Source organism: Carya illinoinensis, chromosome 15 (genome assembly GCF_018687715.1).
Source record: "Carya illinoinensis cultivar Pawnee chromosome 15, C.illinoinensisPawnee_v1, whole genome shotgun sequence".
Lineage (NCBI taxonomy): Eukaryota > Viridiplantae > Streptophyta > Magnoliopsida > Fagales > Juglandaceae > Carya > Carya illinoinensis.
In genome coordinates this window covers 16,154,847-16,170,634 of record NC_056766.1, presented here as the reverse complement: position 1 = coordinate 16,170,634, position 15,788 = coordinate 16,154,847, and the positions used below count along the sequence as shown (strand labels likewise).

Sequence of the window (15,788 nt, the reverse complement as noted above, 5' to 3'; positions counted from 1 at the left end):
TACCAAGATGTGACCATGGTAGCACCCAATCCGTTGGTGAGCCAAACAAAATGGGCCTAGACGGTGAGAGCCGCAAGCACTCCCTACAAATTGGACTTGCGCCATACCCTGACCCCAATCTCACGAGGGCATCAATAGTAAATGAGCCAATAGGTCACCAATAATTCTGAGAGCTTCCCATTGCGGGATTTGACCCCAGGGCCTAGTCTATCAAACTCGTGGACCATTGAGCTACTACCCTTTGTGGTAAACTTGCATGTATTTGTTTAGATGTAAATAATTTTGGAAAGCTATTTATTTAGAGTGAAAGATGTTTAAAGATAAAACATTCTATAAATATTTGTAAGAATTTTAATTTTTGTTTAATAATGATATCTCTTTTTTTTTTAATTTTTTTATTAAAGAAGTGAAAATATTTTCGAAGAGAAGTCAAACTATTTATAATTTGAATGTTTATGCATTTTGTATATAATCTAAAAGACTAAAAATGAAAATTTAGACTATCATGAAACAATGTATACGAATTGAGGAGAAATTTGGTTAGTTATGACCTAAATAGTAAAACTGGCAATATTCTTGTGCGCAAAGTAGCTTAATGACCAATCAAAGGATACTTCTTACAGGAGATACCGGGTTTTCACAGAGAGTTATTCTACTCATCATTCATATATTATATATTTATTAAAAAAATATTTAAAAAATAAAAATAGATATATGATATAGGATTGATGAATATAATTTTTTCTGTCAAAATCCTAGTGCATCTCCAAATACGCTCATGACTTCATAGGAATAGCAGTATTACAATTATAAAGAAATTTTATAAAAATAAATTTAAAAAAATTTCAAATATGGTTGATGTGTAGAGCACACAAATTACGTCACACTTAAATGATAAGATTTATTAAAAATATATTTTTTAAATGAGTTATAAATATTTTATTAGGTGGCCTCTACCTAAGGATAAGATATTTCTTTATTTTTTGTTCTGTTCGGATGCAGCCGTCAAAATAAATTTTATTTAAAAAAAAAAAAAAAACGACCAACCGCCGTAACGATATACGATAGCTTCAAGACAATAATCCTTTTCTTGTTAGCACCGTCTGTAGACTCTGTACCTCTCTTTCTCTCTCTGTCTCTCTGGTTTCTGCAAAATGAAGGCTTCGATTAAAGGCAGATACGAAGCAGAGAAAAGCAACGGCCCGGTCGCCGTTGCTGCGCTCAGTTTTAACGCTGGCGATTTCAAGCTCCGAGCTTCCTGCGACGACTCCACTTTCGTCAACGGCCCTAGCTTAAACGGCTTGGCTTTAGGCGTCGAGAAACCCGGCTTCTTCATCGTCGATTACAGCGTCCCCGATAAGGTACTTTCTATTTCTTCTAATGCTTTAGAGTAAAAGGCCTGTTTGGTTACTGGTAATTCATGTTTGACAGTGATAAAAACAGAAAAAGTAGTACATTTCTCAGTGGTCGAATTTAACGCTTTTTTATATAATAATTCTTTTTCTTAATTTCTGGTTGTCTCAGAAACAAACAGTGAGTTAGTTGGGTTAGGGTTGAATTCATCTTTTTTGAGGAAGTCTAAAGAGAGCTTCAGTCATTTAATTGGCTGTGGTCCAAGTGGGTTTGTAAGATTCAAAATTTTCCTAATTTCCTTCGATTTTTCATTTACCGAAAACAGTGTTAGGTTTCTTATACTTAAAAGAAAAGGGTTCTTATACTTTAATAAGCACATGCATGTATTTATACATGTGTTTCTATAACCTGAGTTGTTATTATCCTTCTCAATGCTGGTAATAAATTTGTTTAGAATTTTGCTACGTAAAAACATAATTACGCACTAATATATTTATTCATATTTAAAATTTAAATTAATATTATTTTTAATAAAATCTACTTTTTAACCAATTACATTATATTAATGTACAGATTAATGCACAATTATGCTTGCAACTATATTTTTCCATTTGTTTATTACTTAAAAAGATGCTACGTTGTGTGGATCAGGATTTCCGGTTTCAGTTTATGAACACCGCTAGGGTTGCAGACAAATCGTTGAATCTGACTTACATTCACAACAGTGGCCACAACAGGACAATTTTGGACGGAACCCTGGTGCTCGATTCTGCGAACAAGCTGTCGGCTAATCACGCGCTTGGCTCGAGAAATTGCAAGTTGAAGTACACTTATGTTCACGAAGGGGGGACAACCTTTGAACCGTGCTACGATTGGGCGAAGAATTCTTGGGACTTTGCAGTGGCACGGAAGGTTTATGTTGATGATGTGTTGAGGGCTTGGTACCAAACATCGAGTCAAGTGTTGGGACTGGAATGGTCAAGAAACTCGAAGCAGAACGGTTCCTTCAAGGTACATAGAAATTTTTGTTTTTGGGTTATTGATTGGTCTTTCAAAACGGCTTTCCCTATTTTAATTAGGAAATATTGGGTGTCTAAAGAAGCACGTGTATTGAATATAGGAGACGCATATAGATTGCAGACCAGTATTTTGGAGCTCAAATATGCCAGTTGAGGTTCTCTATCAGTTCATAAACGTATAAGAACTTAAATAGTTGTTTACTCATAAAAAAGAACTTAGATAGTTGTCCTGTTAATAAAAATCAAAAGGTAATGGGAATTTCAATGTGCCAATTGATTGCTGGGTCCTGGGAGAAGTTCTAATCATGAATGTCAAAATTTTCGAAGCTTATTGGGGTGTTTACCTGAGCTTTTCAGAAGATTGAACTAAAGAAATCTGTTTAAGTCTAGCTTTCCAGTTATAGTACGTGTGAAAGGAAGACAGTTGGAATACCTATTTTAGCCTCAATTCAACTGGCTTAAAGGGAAAGAAAGATATGCTGCGTTCAAAGTTTGGCCTTTCAAGACCAGGGGCAAAACACAACCGGAGGCCATTTGCTCCCTCTATAAAAGGGAGTACAACTCCCCACCCTATGTTTTTCAAAAGAAAAAGAAAAAAGGAGCTTATTGAGAGAAGGTGAGAAAAAGAATTCCTACAGTGGGGTAAATTTCATGGGACTAGAAAGGGTATGTTTGCTTCCACCTTCTTTAAGCTACCTTTTAACAAAGTAAGTTTTATAGTATTTTCAATGTGTTATGGCAGAATTTTGATACTTTTGGTAACCCTTGAAGAGTTGGAATTTTGAAAAGTTCTATACGGTTGTTTAACTCTTTGGACTTCGGGAAGACCTGGTAACATTAGAATAGTGTGGAAATTGATAATTAGCCATAACCTAATTGTAGAAGACCATGACCACGAAGCAGAACAAACCGTCCCAAAAAATTAACTGGGAGAGTAAGTAAAGCTCACTCACTTATCAAAAAAAAAAAAAAAGTAAAGCTCACTCACCAGTAATGTAAACCATTTTCTGATAAGTACACTAGCAGCGTAAACCATAAAACAATTTTACATGCCATGTTGTATAGACATATTTAACTGTGACTTGAGCTCTATATCTTTTTATGTTTGTATATGGCATTATATTTTGAACTGAGTTTTATATTGTTTTACTGATAATGATGGTTTTAAAAGGGATGCATGTGAAAAGAAGTACTTGAGAAATGAAGAATTTTATGGTTATGAAGATTACTGGTTTATGAAATGTTTTGGAATGACTATGTTGAGTAGGTGTGAGATACTTTACCACAATCTGTGTTGAGTACAGTTTTTTTTTTTTTTTTGTAATAAGAAATTTTATTGAAACAAGTAGCAAGGCAAAGCCAAGTACACACAAGTATACAAAATTGAGTACAGGTGAAATACTCGATCACGACAAATGCTGAACTTGGCAGTAGTGTAAACCATAAAATAATTTAACATGCCATGTTGTATATGCGTATTTACTCATGACTTTTTAATTAAAATGATTGTAAAGGGATTCATGTGGAAAGAAATACTTGAGAAAATGAAGAAGTTTATGACTTTGGAAATATGTTTGGAATGACCTTGTGTCCAGTAGGGGTGAAATACTCAATCACAATCCATGTTAAGAATCAGTGAAATACTTGACCACAGTCCATGTTGAGTAAGGATTGAACACTTGATTACAACTCATGTTGAGTCAGGATGAAATACTCAACCACGACCCATGTTTAGTGGTTAGACATACCGCTGGGAGAGTTTTCTTATAAAATTTTATAACGATATAAATCATTAAAATTTTCTTTTCCAAAATAAATTAGCACGGCCTACTATGAATAATACTGGCAACCTTGCTTGAATATGCTATATGAATGGTTAAAGGTGTTTAGTTCTGTCTTAATGTCTAAGGTTCAAGTGGTAAAGGCCTTGGTCTTGGTGGTATGTTCCCTCCAAGGTCTAAAGTTCAAATCTTCTTGGGTGCAAATAATTTCTAAGGGCCAGCAGATTGTGGAATTTTTCCCTTGAACCTGGGGTGGCAAATTGTGTTAACGGGTCATGTCAAGTCATGTATATTATATTATATGGGTCAACTCAAACACTGCCCCTTAAAATAACGGGTCATAATGGTTGGCATGACACGAACCGTTATGACTTGTTATTAATTAATTAGAAATTGGTCGACACGAAATGACATGACCCATTTCAACCCGTTTATGTAAATGGGTTGAACTGACCTGAATAACCTCATTTGACCTAATTATCATAATTTTACATAAAAGTTAAAATCACAAGGTCTCCCAAAAATATAAAACTCTACATAAGTCCAAAATTACAACCCAAACAATAAAAATATAAACATATTGTAGTAATATTAATGTTACAATCCCAATAATGATAAACACAAATCGAAAAAATTTTAGGACTTGAAGGAGGAAGTGAAGCGTCCTCTCCATAACGTCTTTAGTTAGCTCGTTCAATTTCATTTCTTGTAATTTTGTTAAAAAAATGGCATTCAATCTATGTTGGTACACTACCTGCCACAAATAAAAGAATAGAGACAAAGAAGTTTATCATTTCCTTAATTGTAACTAGTTCATCATGTCATAAACAAGAAAATCCAAACACCCAAGAACTTATATATCCATTTGAAGCTCTCAAGGTATACTTTACACAACAACCAAACCGTCTCATCTATCTATAAATTTTGGGGAAGAAAAAAAAAAACAAAAACGCATGAATCTAACAAGTATTGCCCTAAAGTCGAGTAGAAAGAAATTTTTTAAAAAAAGTGTGCATTCGGGAGTGTAAATAAACAATTAACAATTTACAGGAAAATAATGTCCAAGAAACATTTTGGCACACATAAACCCACAAAATTTGGAAAAAAATTAAGTGATAAGGCAATGAGAAGAATGGTCAGACGTACACTAAAACCAGGATTGTAATAAGCATTAATCCTGCTTGTCAACGGGCTGCAGGCTTGACCAAGATCCATCAAACTCGTATTCGGTATAAACAGGTCACCCTAACAAAATACTACACACCAAAACAACAAACCATCACTAACCAAGCAGAAAAACTAATCATACCGGAAAGTCGTATTGGGTGGTAGGGTTGCTGAGGATGCGGGTGGGAGAATACCGATCTGATTGAAGTTTCCACATTTTGTTATTTCCCTTAACACTTTTGATTTCCCTGTTGCGGAGTCCTTCCGAAGTAGAAGACGTTAATTGAAAGTAGAGAGATGAGGGAGAGGGAGACCAAGGGATATGGGAGAGAGCTTGAGAGTGAGAGGGGGCAGCTTGAGTGACAGATTGTGAATGGTTAGGGGTTTTTTGGTTTAAGGTTATAAGTGTAATTTTGCTTAATGGGGTGACCCATTAAGCAATCGTGTCTTAAGTCTTAACAGGTCAATTCGTTTTTGCCCAAACCCATTAACATCAAAGTCAAACTCACTAATTTCGTATCTTGTTCATGTTGGGTTAATGAGTTGTGTCACATATTGCCACCCCTACCTTGAATTACCCAAGATGCACTCGCAGGAAACTCCTTGCCAAGGGTTGTGCACCCTCGGGATTAGTCGGAACGTTGTTCTCGGACACCAAGTGCCAATAAAAAAAAAAAAAAAAAAAAAGGTGTTTAGTTCTATCTTAATGTCTGTCTACAATTAGGTGAGGATTAAGTATCAATTTGCGTAAGGTCCCCAATCTTCCTAAAGTCCTAATGGTTAATTGATTGTATTAAATCTCTCAATATTCCAACACTTTCATTACGGCAACTATAATTTTCTTTCGAACCTAAACCCCTAGGGGTTGGCTCAAGTGGTAGGTCTTGATGGCATGCTTCCTCCAAAGTCAAGGTTTGAATCCTCTTGAGTGCAAACAATCTCTAGGGGCCATCGGACTGGGAGATTTTTCCTTTAAATTACCTGATGTGCACTTGCGAAAAACTCATTGCCGAAGGCCTATGCACCCTCAGAATTAGTCAGGACGCTGTTCTTGGACACCCGGTACCAATCAAAAGAAAAAATTTCTTTGAAGTACCTTATTCTCTTGGTCACAAAGATTGTTAAAATGAGTCCACATCATTTAAAATATGCTTCTTTTTCTCTAGTTCAATCACTGTCAAAATCCTAACATAACACATTGATAATTGCTATAGCATTGACTTTGATGAAAGGAAGTCCAGAAAATATGCAACCCCCCCCCCCCCCCCTTCTCCCCCTTCCCCCCTTTTCTCTCCTCCTCTCTCTCTTCTTTTGTAGAACAAAGGGTTGGGAGGGGCTGTCCCTTGTATAGAGGGGACGAATGGGTTGGGTTTTCACCCTTGTCTTATCACATCAGATTTTTAACACAGCAACCCAGTCACGGGGGCTTCTATTTTTTTCTCCCTTAAACTACACGAGGCAAATCCACCTTGGGCAGTTGAATTGAGGCTAAAAGGAAAATAAGTTCAAGTCACTATATGATTATTGTGGTCTGTACCTGAACCTTTCAGATGATTAAACTGAAGAAATTGATTGCATGCATGGTTACCCCAACCCAAAACTTATATTTTAATAAGGAGGTCTAGGTAATTTCTGTTGATGGAAATTTATTGATGTCGAATGTCTTAGTAAGACATGTTGTTAATTGCTATAAAATATAAGCATATCATGTTTGACATGTATTTAGGTAATAATTTTTCATGGATGACATGCATTTAGGTGATAATTAATTGCTCTTGTATATTTTCCATGTACTTAGGCTCTTGCCTATTCTTTTTATCAAGAAAAAATTGTTTACCAATAAGAAAAAAGAGAGTTCAAAGATTGTGAGGACGCAATAATAGTGTTTTTTTGTTCGTTCTTTTCCGCATGAAATTGGATTGAGGAACCATGCTTGCTTTACTAGTGTTCTGAGAATTTTTGAAATTGGTGTTTGTCATGGTGCTGCTGTAGGATTGATTGGCAATAACATTTTTCAAGGGCATGGTTATCAAATTCCATGTTAAAATCTTGCAATTAGACCCAAAATAGTTGTACTAAAATACTGCAGTTAATTTTTTCAAGTTGAAAACATCCTTTTCCTCTAATTTAATCAAGTCGGATATAATATTCCATATAATTTAAAGGGACCGTGGAAAGGTTTACAATTTTTATATATATTCAAGTATTATCAGTTCATGGTCAAAAAACTTTTGGAAATGTTAAGACTTGCTTGTCTGCTTCTTAGGACTATTTTCATGGTGCAAAATGAATGTTTGTAATTAACCTCCAATTGTTTGGATGTCTAGCTGAGGGTTTATGAGATCTACAATGCTCATATAATCCAGTGATGTCTGCACTTAACATTCAACCCTGTCTGAGAATTTTCAGAGAAAAGGAAAAAATTGGTTTGTATTGATAGTTGACAATTTGCCGGATTTCCACTTTTTTAGTTGACATTGTGTTCTAAATTTAGTGTCTTGTTTTTCCCAGATTTTAGCATCAGTCAATTTGGCTGAGGAGAAAAAGATGCCAAAACTAATTGCTGAGAGTACTTGGAATTTGGAGATTTGATCGTCTTAGAACACATATTTTTTGGGGGGGTTCATTTGCTTGTTGAAATTTCTAAAGATCAGTCAGACAGCTATCTAATGGTTTCAATCCCCCGAAACTAGAGCATCTATACGAACGCTGTATATTCATAAGTGACCTGATATCCTGGTAAGGACCAGCTCAATGGCATTGACTCTCAATTGTTTGTTTCTTTTTTGAAATATGGTGAATTGCAAAACGACTTTCCCATCTTTCACCATTAATTCATTGAGTTTCATAATTTTTGCAGTTGGTTCATTTCATTCATCTCTCTCATTAGTTTTTCAAATGGAAGAATTTAGGCTCAAAATTAACGTGTCATGGCCCCAAAAAGGTGGCACTTGGTTTATGTGAATGAACCGTGATACTCGCATAGGGTTTGGGTTTTTACCCGAAAAGGAAACACGGCTGTCAAGTTTTCTATACTGTTTATGTATTGTTCATGTTCGGTTATCTTGGAATGGTTGTGTAGTTGGAGAAGGTGTTTTTGAGATTTTTTTCAAATGTCTCTGTTGCAAGTTTTTCTTATTTTGACCTCATCCCATCTTATCGGAGACATTTCCATGAAGTCATATATTTATGAGTAATGTCAATACAAAGAAGAGATTTTATAAAAATTTTATTTTTTTAAATATTTTTGTAGTTAAATATTTGCGTATATTTATTCTCGACTTTCTGATGCATTTGTGAAGTCGGTTTTAGAATATTTTTAACAAGAGGACTGATCATCTAGGGAGCTCGAACGATTAACGGGGTGATGCAATGATGAGGAATACGCAGTATCAAATATGAATGCTCCTTGGAATGCCACAAGAAATGGCTCAGCTTGTGAGCCGCGGAACTGTCACTTTTCTGTGAATATACTGGAATGACAAGGGAATTCATTAGGCATGGTGGTTAAAAAATTAAAATATTATTATAATATAATTTTTTAATATAATTTTTATTTTAAAATTAAAAAAATTAAATTATTTATTATATTTTATATAAAATTTTAAAAAAATTATAATAATTATATAATATAATTAATCTCAATCTTGGTAACCAAAGCCCCAAGGCAATGGAAGAAATTCGCCCGTCCGTTTAGCCGTGCTTGATATGATGTCATCCATTTCGTGGGCAGAAGCTTTCGAAACTTTCGAGCATTGGCAGCCATTGTCAGTCTTAAGATGAAACTTCATCGTGGTCTTTTTATCATAATATAGCATTTAGTTAGATTAATCCATATTAAATTAGTTATTTTAAATTTTAAATAATAATATAATATTATTTATTTTAATAATATTTAAAAAATTTTTATAAATATTTTACAAATACACTTCATATATTAATTAATAACTTTATTAAAAAATAAAATTATTATTTTTCAATTATTTTTTCACTCAATCTAATTATTTAATAAATATATTTTGTCAACCATTTACCCAACAATCACATATGCAAACATACTAATATTTTTTCTACCCAACATTTATATTAACATTGTGGTTGAAGTCAACAAACATGCCAACAACTTATTATACCAACCAATCACTATCTACAATTCTTGAGACATAGGCCCTCGGTCTTAAATAAACATATAAGTTATTCCAGGAACTTCATTTTCTACAATGACATATAAAATGATTTCAGAACAAGAAAACAGAATCCAAGCTTTTCCCCTCTACTAACCAATAGAATAGTGAAGTTTACCTATGGAACTGGAAGAACAATAAATTAAACGTTTTATCAAAAACTCTTGATCCTAATGCCAAAAAATGTTCAATATGTATGCTAAAATGTAAGACTAGACATCACATTTGGTGATATTTGTAGAATTGTCTTTCACAGTGCTTACCATTGTGGTTACATTAATTTACTTTCCATCTTATCATGATTTGTTATATGGAAAAATATAGTTACAAGTATAGTTATGCATTAATCTGTACACCAATGTGATGTGATTGGTCAAAAAGTAGATTTGATTGAAAACGGTGTTAATTTAAATTTTAAGTATGAATAAATCAGTATTGGTATACAGATTAGTGCGCAACTGTGCTTGTATGTAGCAAAACTCTTGTTATATAACATTATGCTTATATGTCTTGCGCTAGCACAAGTATGTCTGCTTCCAGAACTGTAGGTTATATAGGCCACACTGAGCTCACTCTTCCATAACTCGAGCAGGTAACCAAGTTCCTCATTTCTGTACAAGGCTTCCTAACTCCATACAAATCTTCAATAAGGTCATTCAATAAAATTCAATTTTTTATGATTATCACAGTGAAACAATTTGACAATTAAAATAAACATTCGACAGAACTGTATCTACTGCCTTCACGAGATTATTCAACTGCGTGAACTTTACAAAACATGTAAGTGGAAAGATCAATACCCATCTTAAAATAATCATACAAACTCCATTAATACCAAAGCATTCCCAGAGAACAAAAAGTTTCAAGCGATGGTGATTCATTATTTTACTCGAATTTATATTCAATTAACTAAAACCATTTGAGGAAAAATGATCAAAATCACATGTAAATGACGAGAAAAAAAATAATGCCCAATTTGATTCCAAGAGAATATAGAAAATAAAAGACACGAAAATCCTGAAGATCAAAACTCTCCGTCAATAGGACCAAAGAGAACAGAAAGAAAAGAAGACATTCTGGGAACTATCTCCACCATTACAACAGCTTTTTTGTTCATGCAAAGAGTTCAATATCCTTGAATTCAATTACATATTCTAAAGCAAGAAATCGGGAGCAATTCACAAGAATCAAACAGAAAATGAGAATCCAAAGAACCCCAAACGCTTGTATGAGTTGAGATTGAGAAAATAGAACAAGCTATCTTCCATGTCGAGTGAAATCCTAGTGATTCCTTCTATCTCTCTAGGAGTTCTAGATTCTGTAGACTCAAAAAGCGAGACCCGTAAGGCCAAGAAGCTCGAAGCCAAGAAAAATGCAAACTTTTGTTGACATATAATCTATTGCTGATGAGAAGGAGGGCATTTTCTGCAAGTGGGAAGGAAGAGGGAACTCTATGATTTCATTTGGGGAAGAGCGACAGGTTGAAGAAGAAAAGGGCTTGCAGGTTGAAGAAGAAAAGGAGAAGGGGATGGAGACAGAGAAGGGAGTTTCGGGAGAAAGAAAGAAAACAAAGAGAAATGGAGGGTTTTGAGGATGAAGACAACAAAAAATCGAGAGAGAGAGAGTGGCAGGTGCAGAAATGATAAAATATTATTTTGGTCCTTGTATTGTCCCTGGCCAAACATGAAGAGTTGCTAAGATATACTATAGCTAAAATGTCAAACTTCTCAACTTTAGCTAGGCCGTTACAGATGATTTTTCACACATTTGCTTTTATTTTGAACTTGCATTGGGCAATGGCCTCGCCATTGCCCAATGCTTTAAGAGCAGGGCAATGTTTGCCTCACAATCTAGAGCTCAGCAGGGCCATATTTCTTAGTCCATGCAAATAAGGGTATTTAGAATAAATAGTTCCATCTCCAATTCTAAAGCTATGACTTTCCTGAAAACGTTTGTTATTTTTCAAAAGAATCATGATAGATGCACTAAGTATATGAGGAATGGGTAAAATATATCAGGCTCAGAAGAGTTCAGCTCCAAGGAAGAAGTCCTATCATTAGAAGACAAAGGAAGAGAGAAGAAACAGAGACAAGAAGGGGACAAGCGAAAGGAGGGTGTCAAGAAAAAGAAATAGAAAAAAAAAATGAGAAAGTTTAGAGAAGAGAGGATATTAGACACGCAAAGGAAAAGCTGTCAATCCTTACCACTTCCTAGAAGCACGTGAAAAGAGGTGGAGAAAAAAGAAAACAACCAAACGACTTCGGGGGGGACTTGGACTTCTTCTTTAATATCTTCTTCAGCTTCTTCAACCTCTGAAAAGGGGTTTCAGTGAGAACATCTTCTCCAATAAAGATATTCGATATCGCTACTGTATAGTGAGAAATGAGAGGCAATGGGGGATTGTAAATAATCTTATTATAGTAGATATTTCATTTCAAAAAATCTCGTGAACGTAGACTTTATACCGAACTATGTAAATTTATGTGTCTCTATTTCTTTTACATTCTTAGTATTTATTTTTCATTCACTACCATAAACGTACGCACAGTCGCACCAGTCCACGCCGGGGACCCCAAACTATACCGATCGAGATCCAAATCGCCATAGCAGATCGGGAATGACTATTTCTCCCCTTTCGGCTTCTTGTGAATTTTTTGGCATTAAGTTGGCGCCGTTTGTGGGATCTAATTTACTTTCTAAACTAGAAATGGGAGAATGAAGATTTTTCGGTGCACCACATAATCTCCAAATAAGCAGATAAAATTCTTCTCCAGATAAGTATTCTCAGCTTATCCCTTATTATTTTTTATGAATGATGCTGTTACAAAATTTAGGCAAGTGTACCTCTTCTCATCCATGTGATTAAGTGCAATATGCACTTAAAGTGCTTTCTTTTTATGAACCTAGTATGTGGGGCCAAGAACTCAAATTACCCGACCACTTGAGCTGTAAGCATTTTGCACACTTTAAGTATATTGTGCATGTAAATGCATAGTAAATAAGTATGTACATAAACACAGCGGCAGATCCTATGCACTTAAGTGCACAGTGCCCATGCACATTCGAATTGTGCATGGCACGCCATCATGCATGCAGAGTGCCATGCACAGTGCACATTGTCGTGCACCCAGGAGCCTCACGACAGCCCACTGTGAGGTCCAATGACCCGTCGATGGCCACCACATGGACTGCTTGCGATTTTTGTTTGACACACAGTGGCCCCACCCACAAGGCCATACCCAATTGTGTGCACGTCAACATGCGCCTAGAAGAGCCACAGCCTTGTTGTGGCATAGCTAGGGAGCTGAGTTGCGCCAGCAGTCACCATACAAACTGTGGCACTGTCTATCTCCTCGAAGATGGTCTAAAACCACCTTCCCATGACAAGGACCTCACTGCATGGCCACGTGCATGAGACTGCACATGGCCGATATCTCCTTAGCATAGTCACACCGTGGCATAGCAGGGCTGCCGACAGCCACCATGTGGACCGTCGGCTTGTTCTGTCCTACCTTGAACGCCATCGGCATGCCCTAAACCATAGTGGGCATACAGTGGCTTACAGTCATGCACCCATGCATGTTACACTCAGAATAGTTGCTGGAACTCCACGGCCCAGCCTTGCCATGGCACAACAGGGCATCCAATGGCCACCTAGTGACCCGCTGGCATCTTCTGCCTCCACTGGGGTGGTTGGGCAACACATGCATAGGAGTGTAGTGGCTGGAACTACCTACGAACCTTGCAAATGGCCTAGTAGTGTCTGGCGGGAAATGACCCACCAGCCGTCGATGAGCTATTAAGGCCACCGACATGCCGCCTCTTAGTGATAGAGAACGCGTGTGAGACCTTTCCCATCGGCTGTGGACTCCCTGGCCATGTATTTCCATGCATTGCTTGGCCAACATTGTCACCGCCTCCCTGACCATCTTGTGAGCTCCTCAGCCACTGGGCATATCCTCGCTTGCCTTTCCTCCTCGCCCACAAACTCCTAGCCCTTGGTGTGCCCCTTGGCACTAGACTCCTTGGCTGTGGTGTGCTCCTTGCCTATGGTGTGCTCCTTTACCATGCACACTCCTCGGTCATGAGCTTGTCCACCATGGACTCCTTGCCTAGCCACTACACGGCCATGGGCTCGTCGGCCATGGGTTCATAGCTAGCTGCTTGACCTAATGCGAGTTACCTCTGAGGCATGTTGCATGGCCTATGTAATGTGCTCCACCGGCCTCACTTGCTTGGTTGCTACATGCACGACCCCGAACACCCTACGTGTCAAGTGCATGCACCTCGACCACCTTGCATGTCACATGCACATCTCGGATAGTCGTCTTCCGGCCATACAAGCGGGCAACCTGCCCAGCAACCTGCATCCCGGTGACCTTGCATGTCACATGGACACCTTGGACAACCACCGTCTCGGCCAAGTGCAAACAGGCAACTGACACTAGATACTAGCAACTATGCTTGGCCAACATCAAAGTATCCCCATCGATCGATCTCATGCATCACGATGTCCACCATCTTTCCAAACATAGTGCTTCATAGTGCCAAATTGTGTCTCTCTTGAAAAAAAAAAGAATAAAAGAGAGACAGGAAGATAAAGGGAGGTAAAGGAGGAAGAGAAGTCGCAATCAGCAGATAATTTCAATGGAGCAAAAATTGCATGCAATGGCTAAAATGCACCGATTTGTCTCTCTTTAAACTTATGTGAATTTGATTTTTACTAATAAAATTGATGCTCATAGCTCGAAACATCAGCTACATAGCCCCACTTAGGTATTGCTTGGATGTCCTAGTGTATCTTAATCATAAATGAATTTGGTATTAATGTGCATGCGGGTAACCCGGACCTCCGTTACCACCAAAACATGGCCACTCACGGGCCCAGCCAAGATGCCTTAAACCATTGTCATGCTCTGATGGGACAATTTCAGATATGCAAACCTCACACTTGTGATTGAGAATTGTCTACGCTAACCAGTTTGACTTTCATAACTCAGTCAAGTGCCCTAGTTGTCTACACTGACTCTTGAACTTCCAGTGATAAGAAGACAAGGAGAGCCAAGTATCGTATCTCCACGGGCTTGCCTCATCCCTTCCCTTAGTCTACAAGGTCAACAAAAAGACCAGGGGAGCTAAGCATCATGTCTCTATAGGCTCATCTCATCCATTTCCTCAGTCTACAAGGTGGTTGAGAAGACCAAGAGAGCCAAGTATCGTGTCTCCATAGGCTTGCCTCATTCATTCCCTCCATCTATGAGGTCAACGAGAAGACTAGGGGAGCCAAGCATCGTGTGTCCACGGGCTCGCCTTATCCCTTCTCTTAGTATACGAGGTCGATGAGCAAATCAGGAGAGCCAAGCACCATGTCTCCACGGGCTCACCTCATCCATTCCCTCAATCTACTCGGTCAATGAGAAGATCAGGGGAGCCAAGTACCGTGTCTCCATAGGCTTGCCTCATTCTTTTCCTCAATCTACGAGAAGACTAGGGGAGCCAAGCAAAGTGTCTACATGGGCTTGCTTCATCCCTTCCATTAGTCTATGAATTCGACAAAAAGACCAGGGGAACTAAACACAGTGTGTCCAAGAGCTTGCCTCATCCATTTCCTCAGTTTACGAGGTCGACCAGAAGACCAGGCCAAGCACCGTGTGACCACGAGTTTACCTCATCTCTTTCCTTAGTCTACGAGGTCGATGAGAAGATTAGGAAAGCCAAGCATCGTGTCTCCATTAGCTTGTCTCATCCCTTTCCTCAATCTAAAAGGTCAACAAGAAGACTAAGGGAGCCAAGCCCTGTGTCTCCATGAGCTTGCCTCATCCATTCCCTCAATGACTCAGTCTACGAGGTTGATGAGAAGACCAGGGAAGCCAAGCACCGTGTCTCCATGGGCTTGTCTCATCCATTCCCTTAGTGTACAAGGTCGACGAGAAGAACCAAGGGACGGCATCTCCACCAGCGAATGCTTGGTGTGTGCACTTGTGCCATAATCTCCGCCAGCAAGTTTCCTTTGGGAACGTGCCTTCGGTGTTAACGTTCCCCCGAACTCCACAACTACCTTGCATGGGTTACCTTCAAGAACGAGTCGAATGTGCTCGACGATTGCCTAAGATGGATCCAGAGGATCAACGGGCTCCCTAAACACTTTGTGCGGTTTACCACATACAGACTCCAACAATAATAGCAAATTAGAAAAGTTAATAGCAGCACGCATTGGGAAGGAAAAATATCATCAACACCATTGAAAACAAAATGTTGGATGATGATAAATTTTTCGACAACAA

General features: G+C 37.9%; 1 protein-coding gene across 4 annotated transcripts; it reads left to right on the top strand.

Moving 5' to 3' along the window:
- The first annotated feature begins 1,052 nt into the window (after nucleotides 1-1,052).
- On the top strand, nucleotides 1,053-8,810 carry LOC122297231 (outer envelope pore protein 24B, chloroplastic-like). 4 transcript variants are annotated; one of them, XR_006238700.1, is made up of 4 exons: nucleotides 1,053-1,361; nucleotides 2,005-2,364; nucleotides 7,648-7,746; nucleotides 7,832-8,171. XR_006238700.1 is itself a non-coding variant. In XM_043107217.1 (3 exons), exons 1-3 carry the CDS (start codon nucleotides 1,155-1,157, stop codon nucleotides 7,910-7,912), a joined length of 648 nt encoding a protein of 215 aa, XP_042963151.1. In that variant the 5' UTR covers nucleotides 1,063-1,154; the 3' UTR covers nucleotides 7,913-8,171. The 4 variants fall into 4 exon arrangements, 1 of the variants encoding a protein (XP_042963151.1); XR_006238698.1 differs by lacking the exon at nucleotides 7,648-7,746 and adding an exon at nucleotides 8,664-8,810 and having other exon boundaries at nucleotides 1,063-1,361; nucleotides 7,832-8,059; XR_006238699.1 differs by lacking the exon at nucleotides 7,648-7,746 and adding an exon at nucleotides 8,181-8,333 and having other exon boundaries at nucleotides 1,063-1,361; nucleotides 7,832-8,059.
- Nucleotides 8,811-15,788: the final 6,978 nt, after the last annotated feature.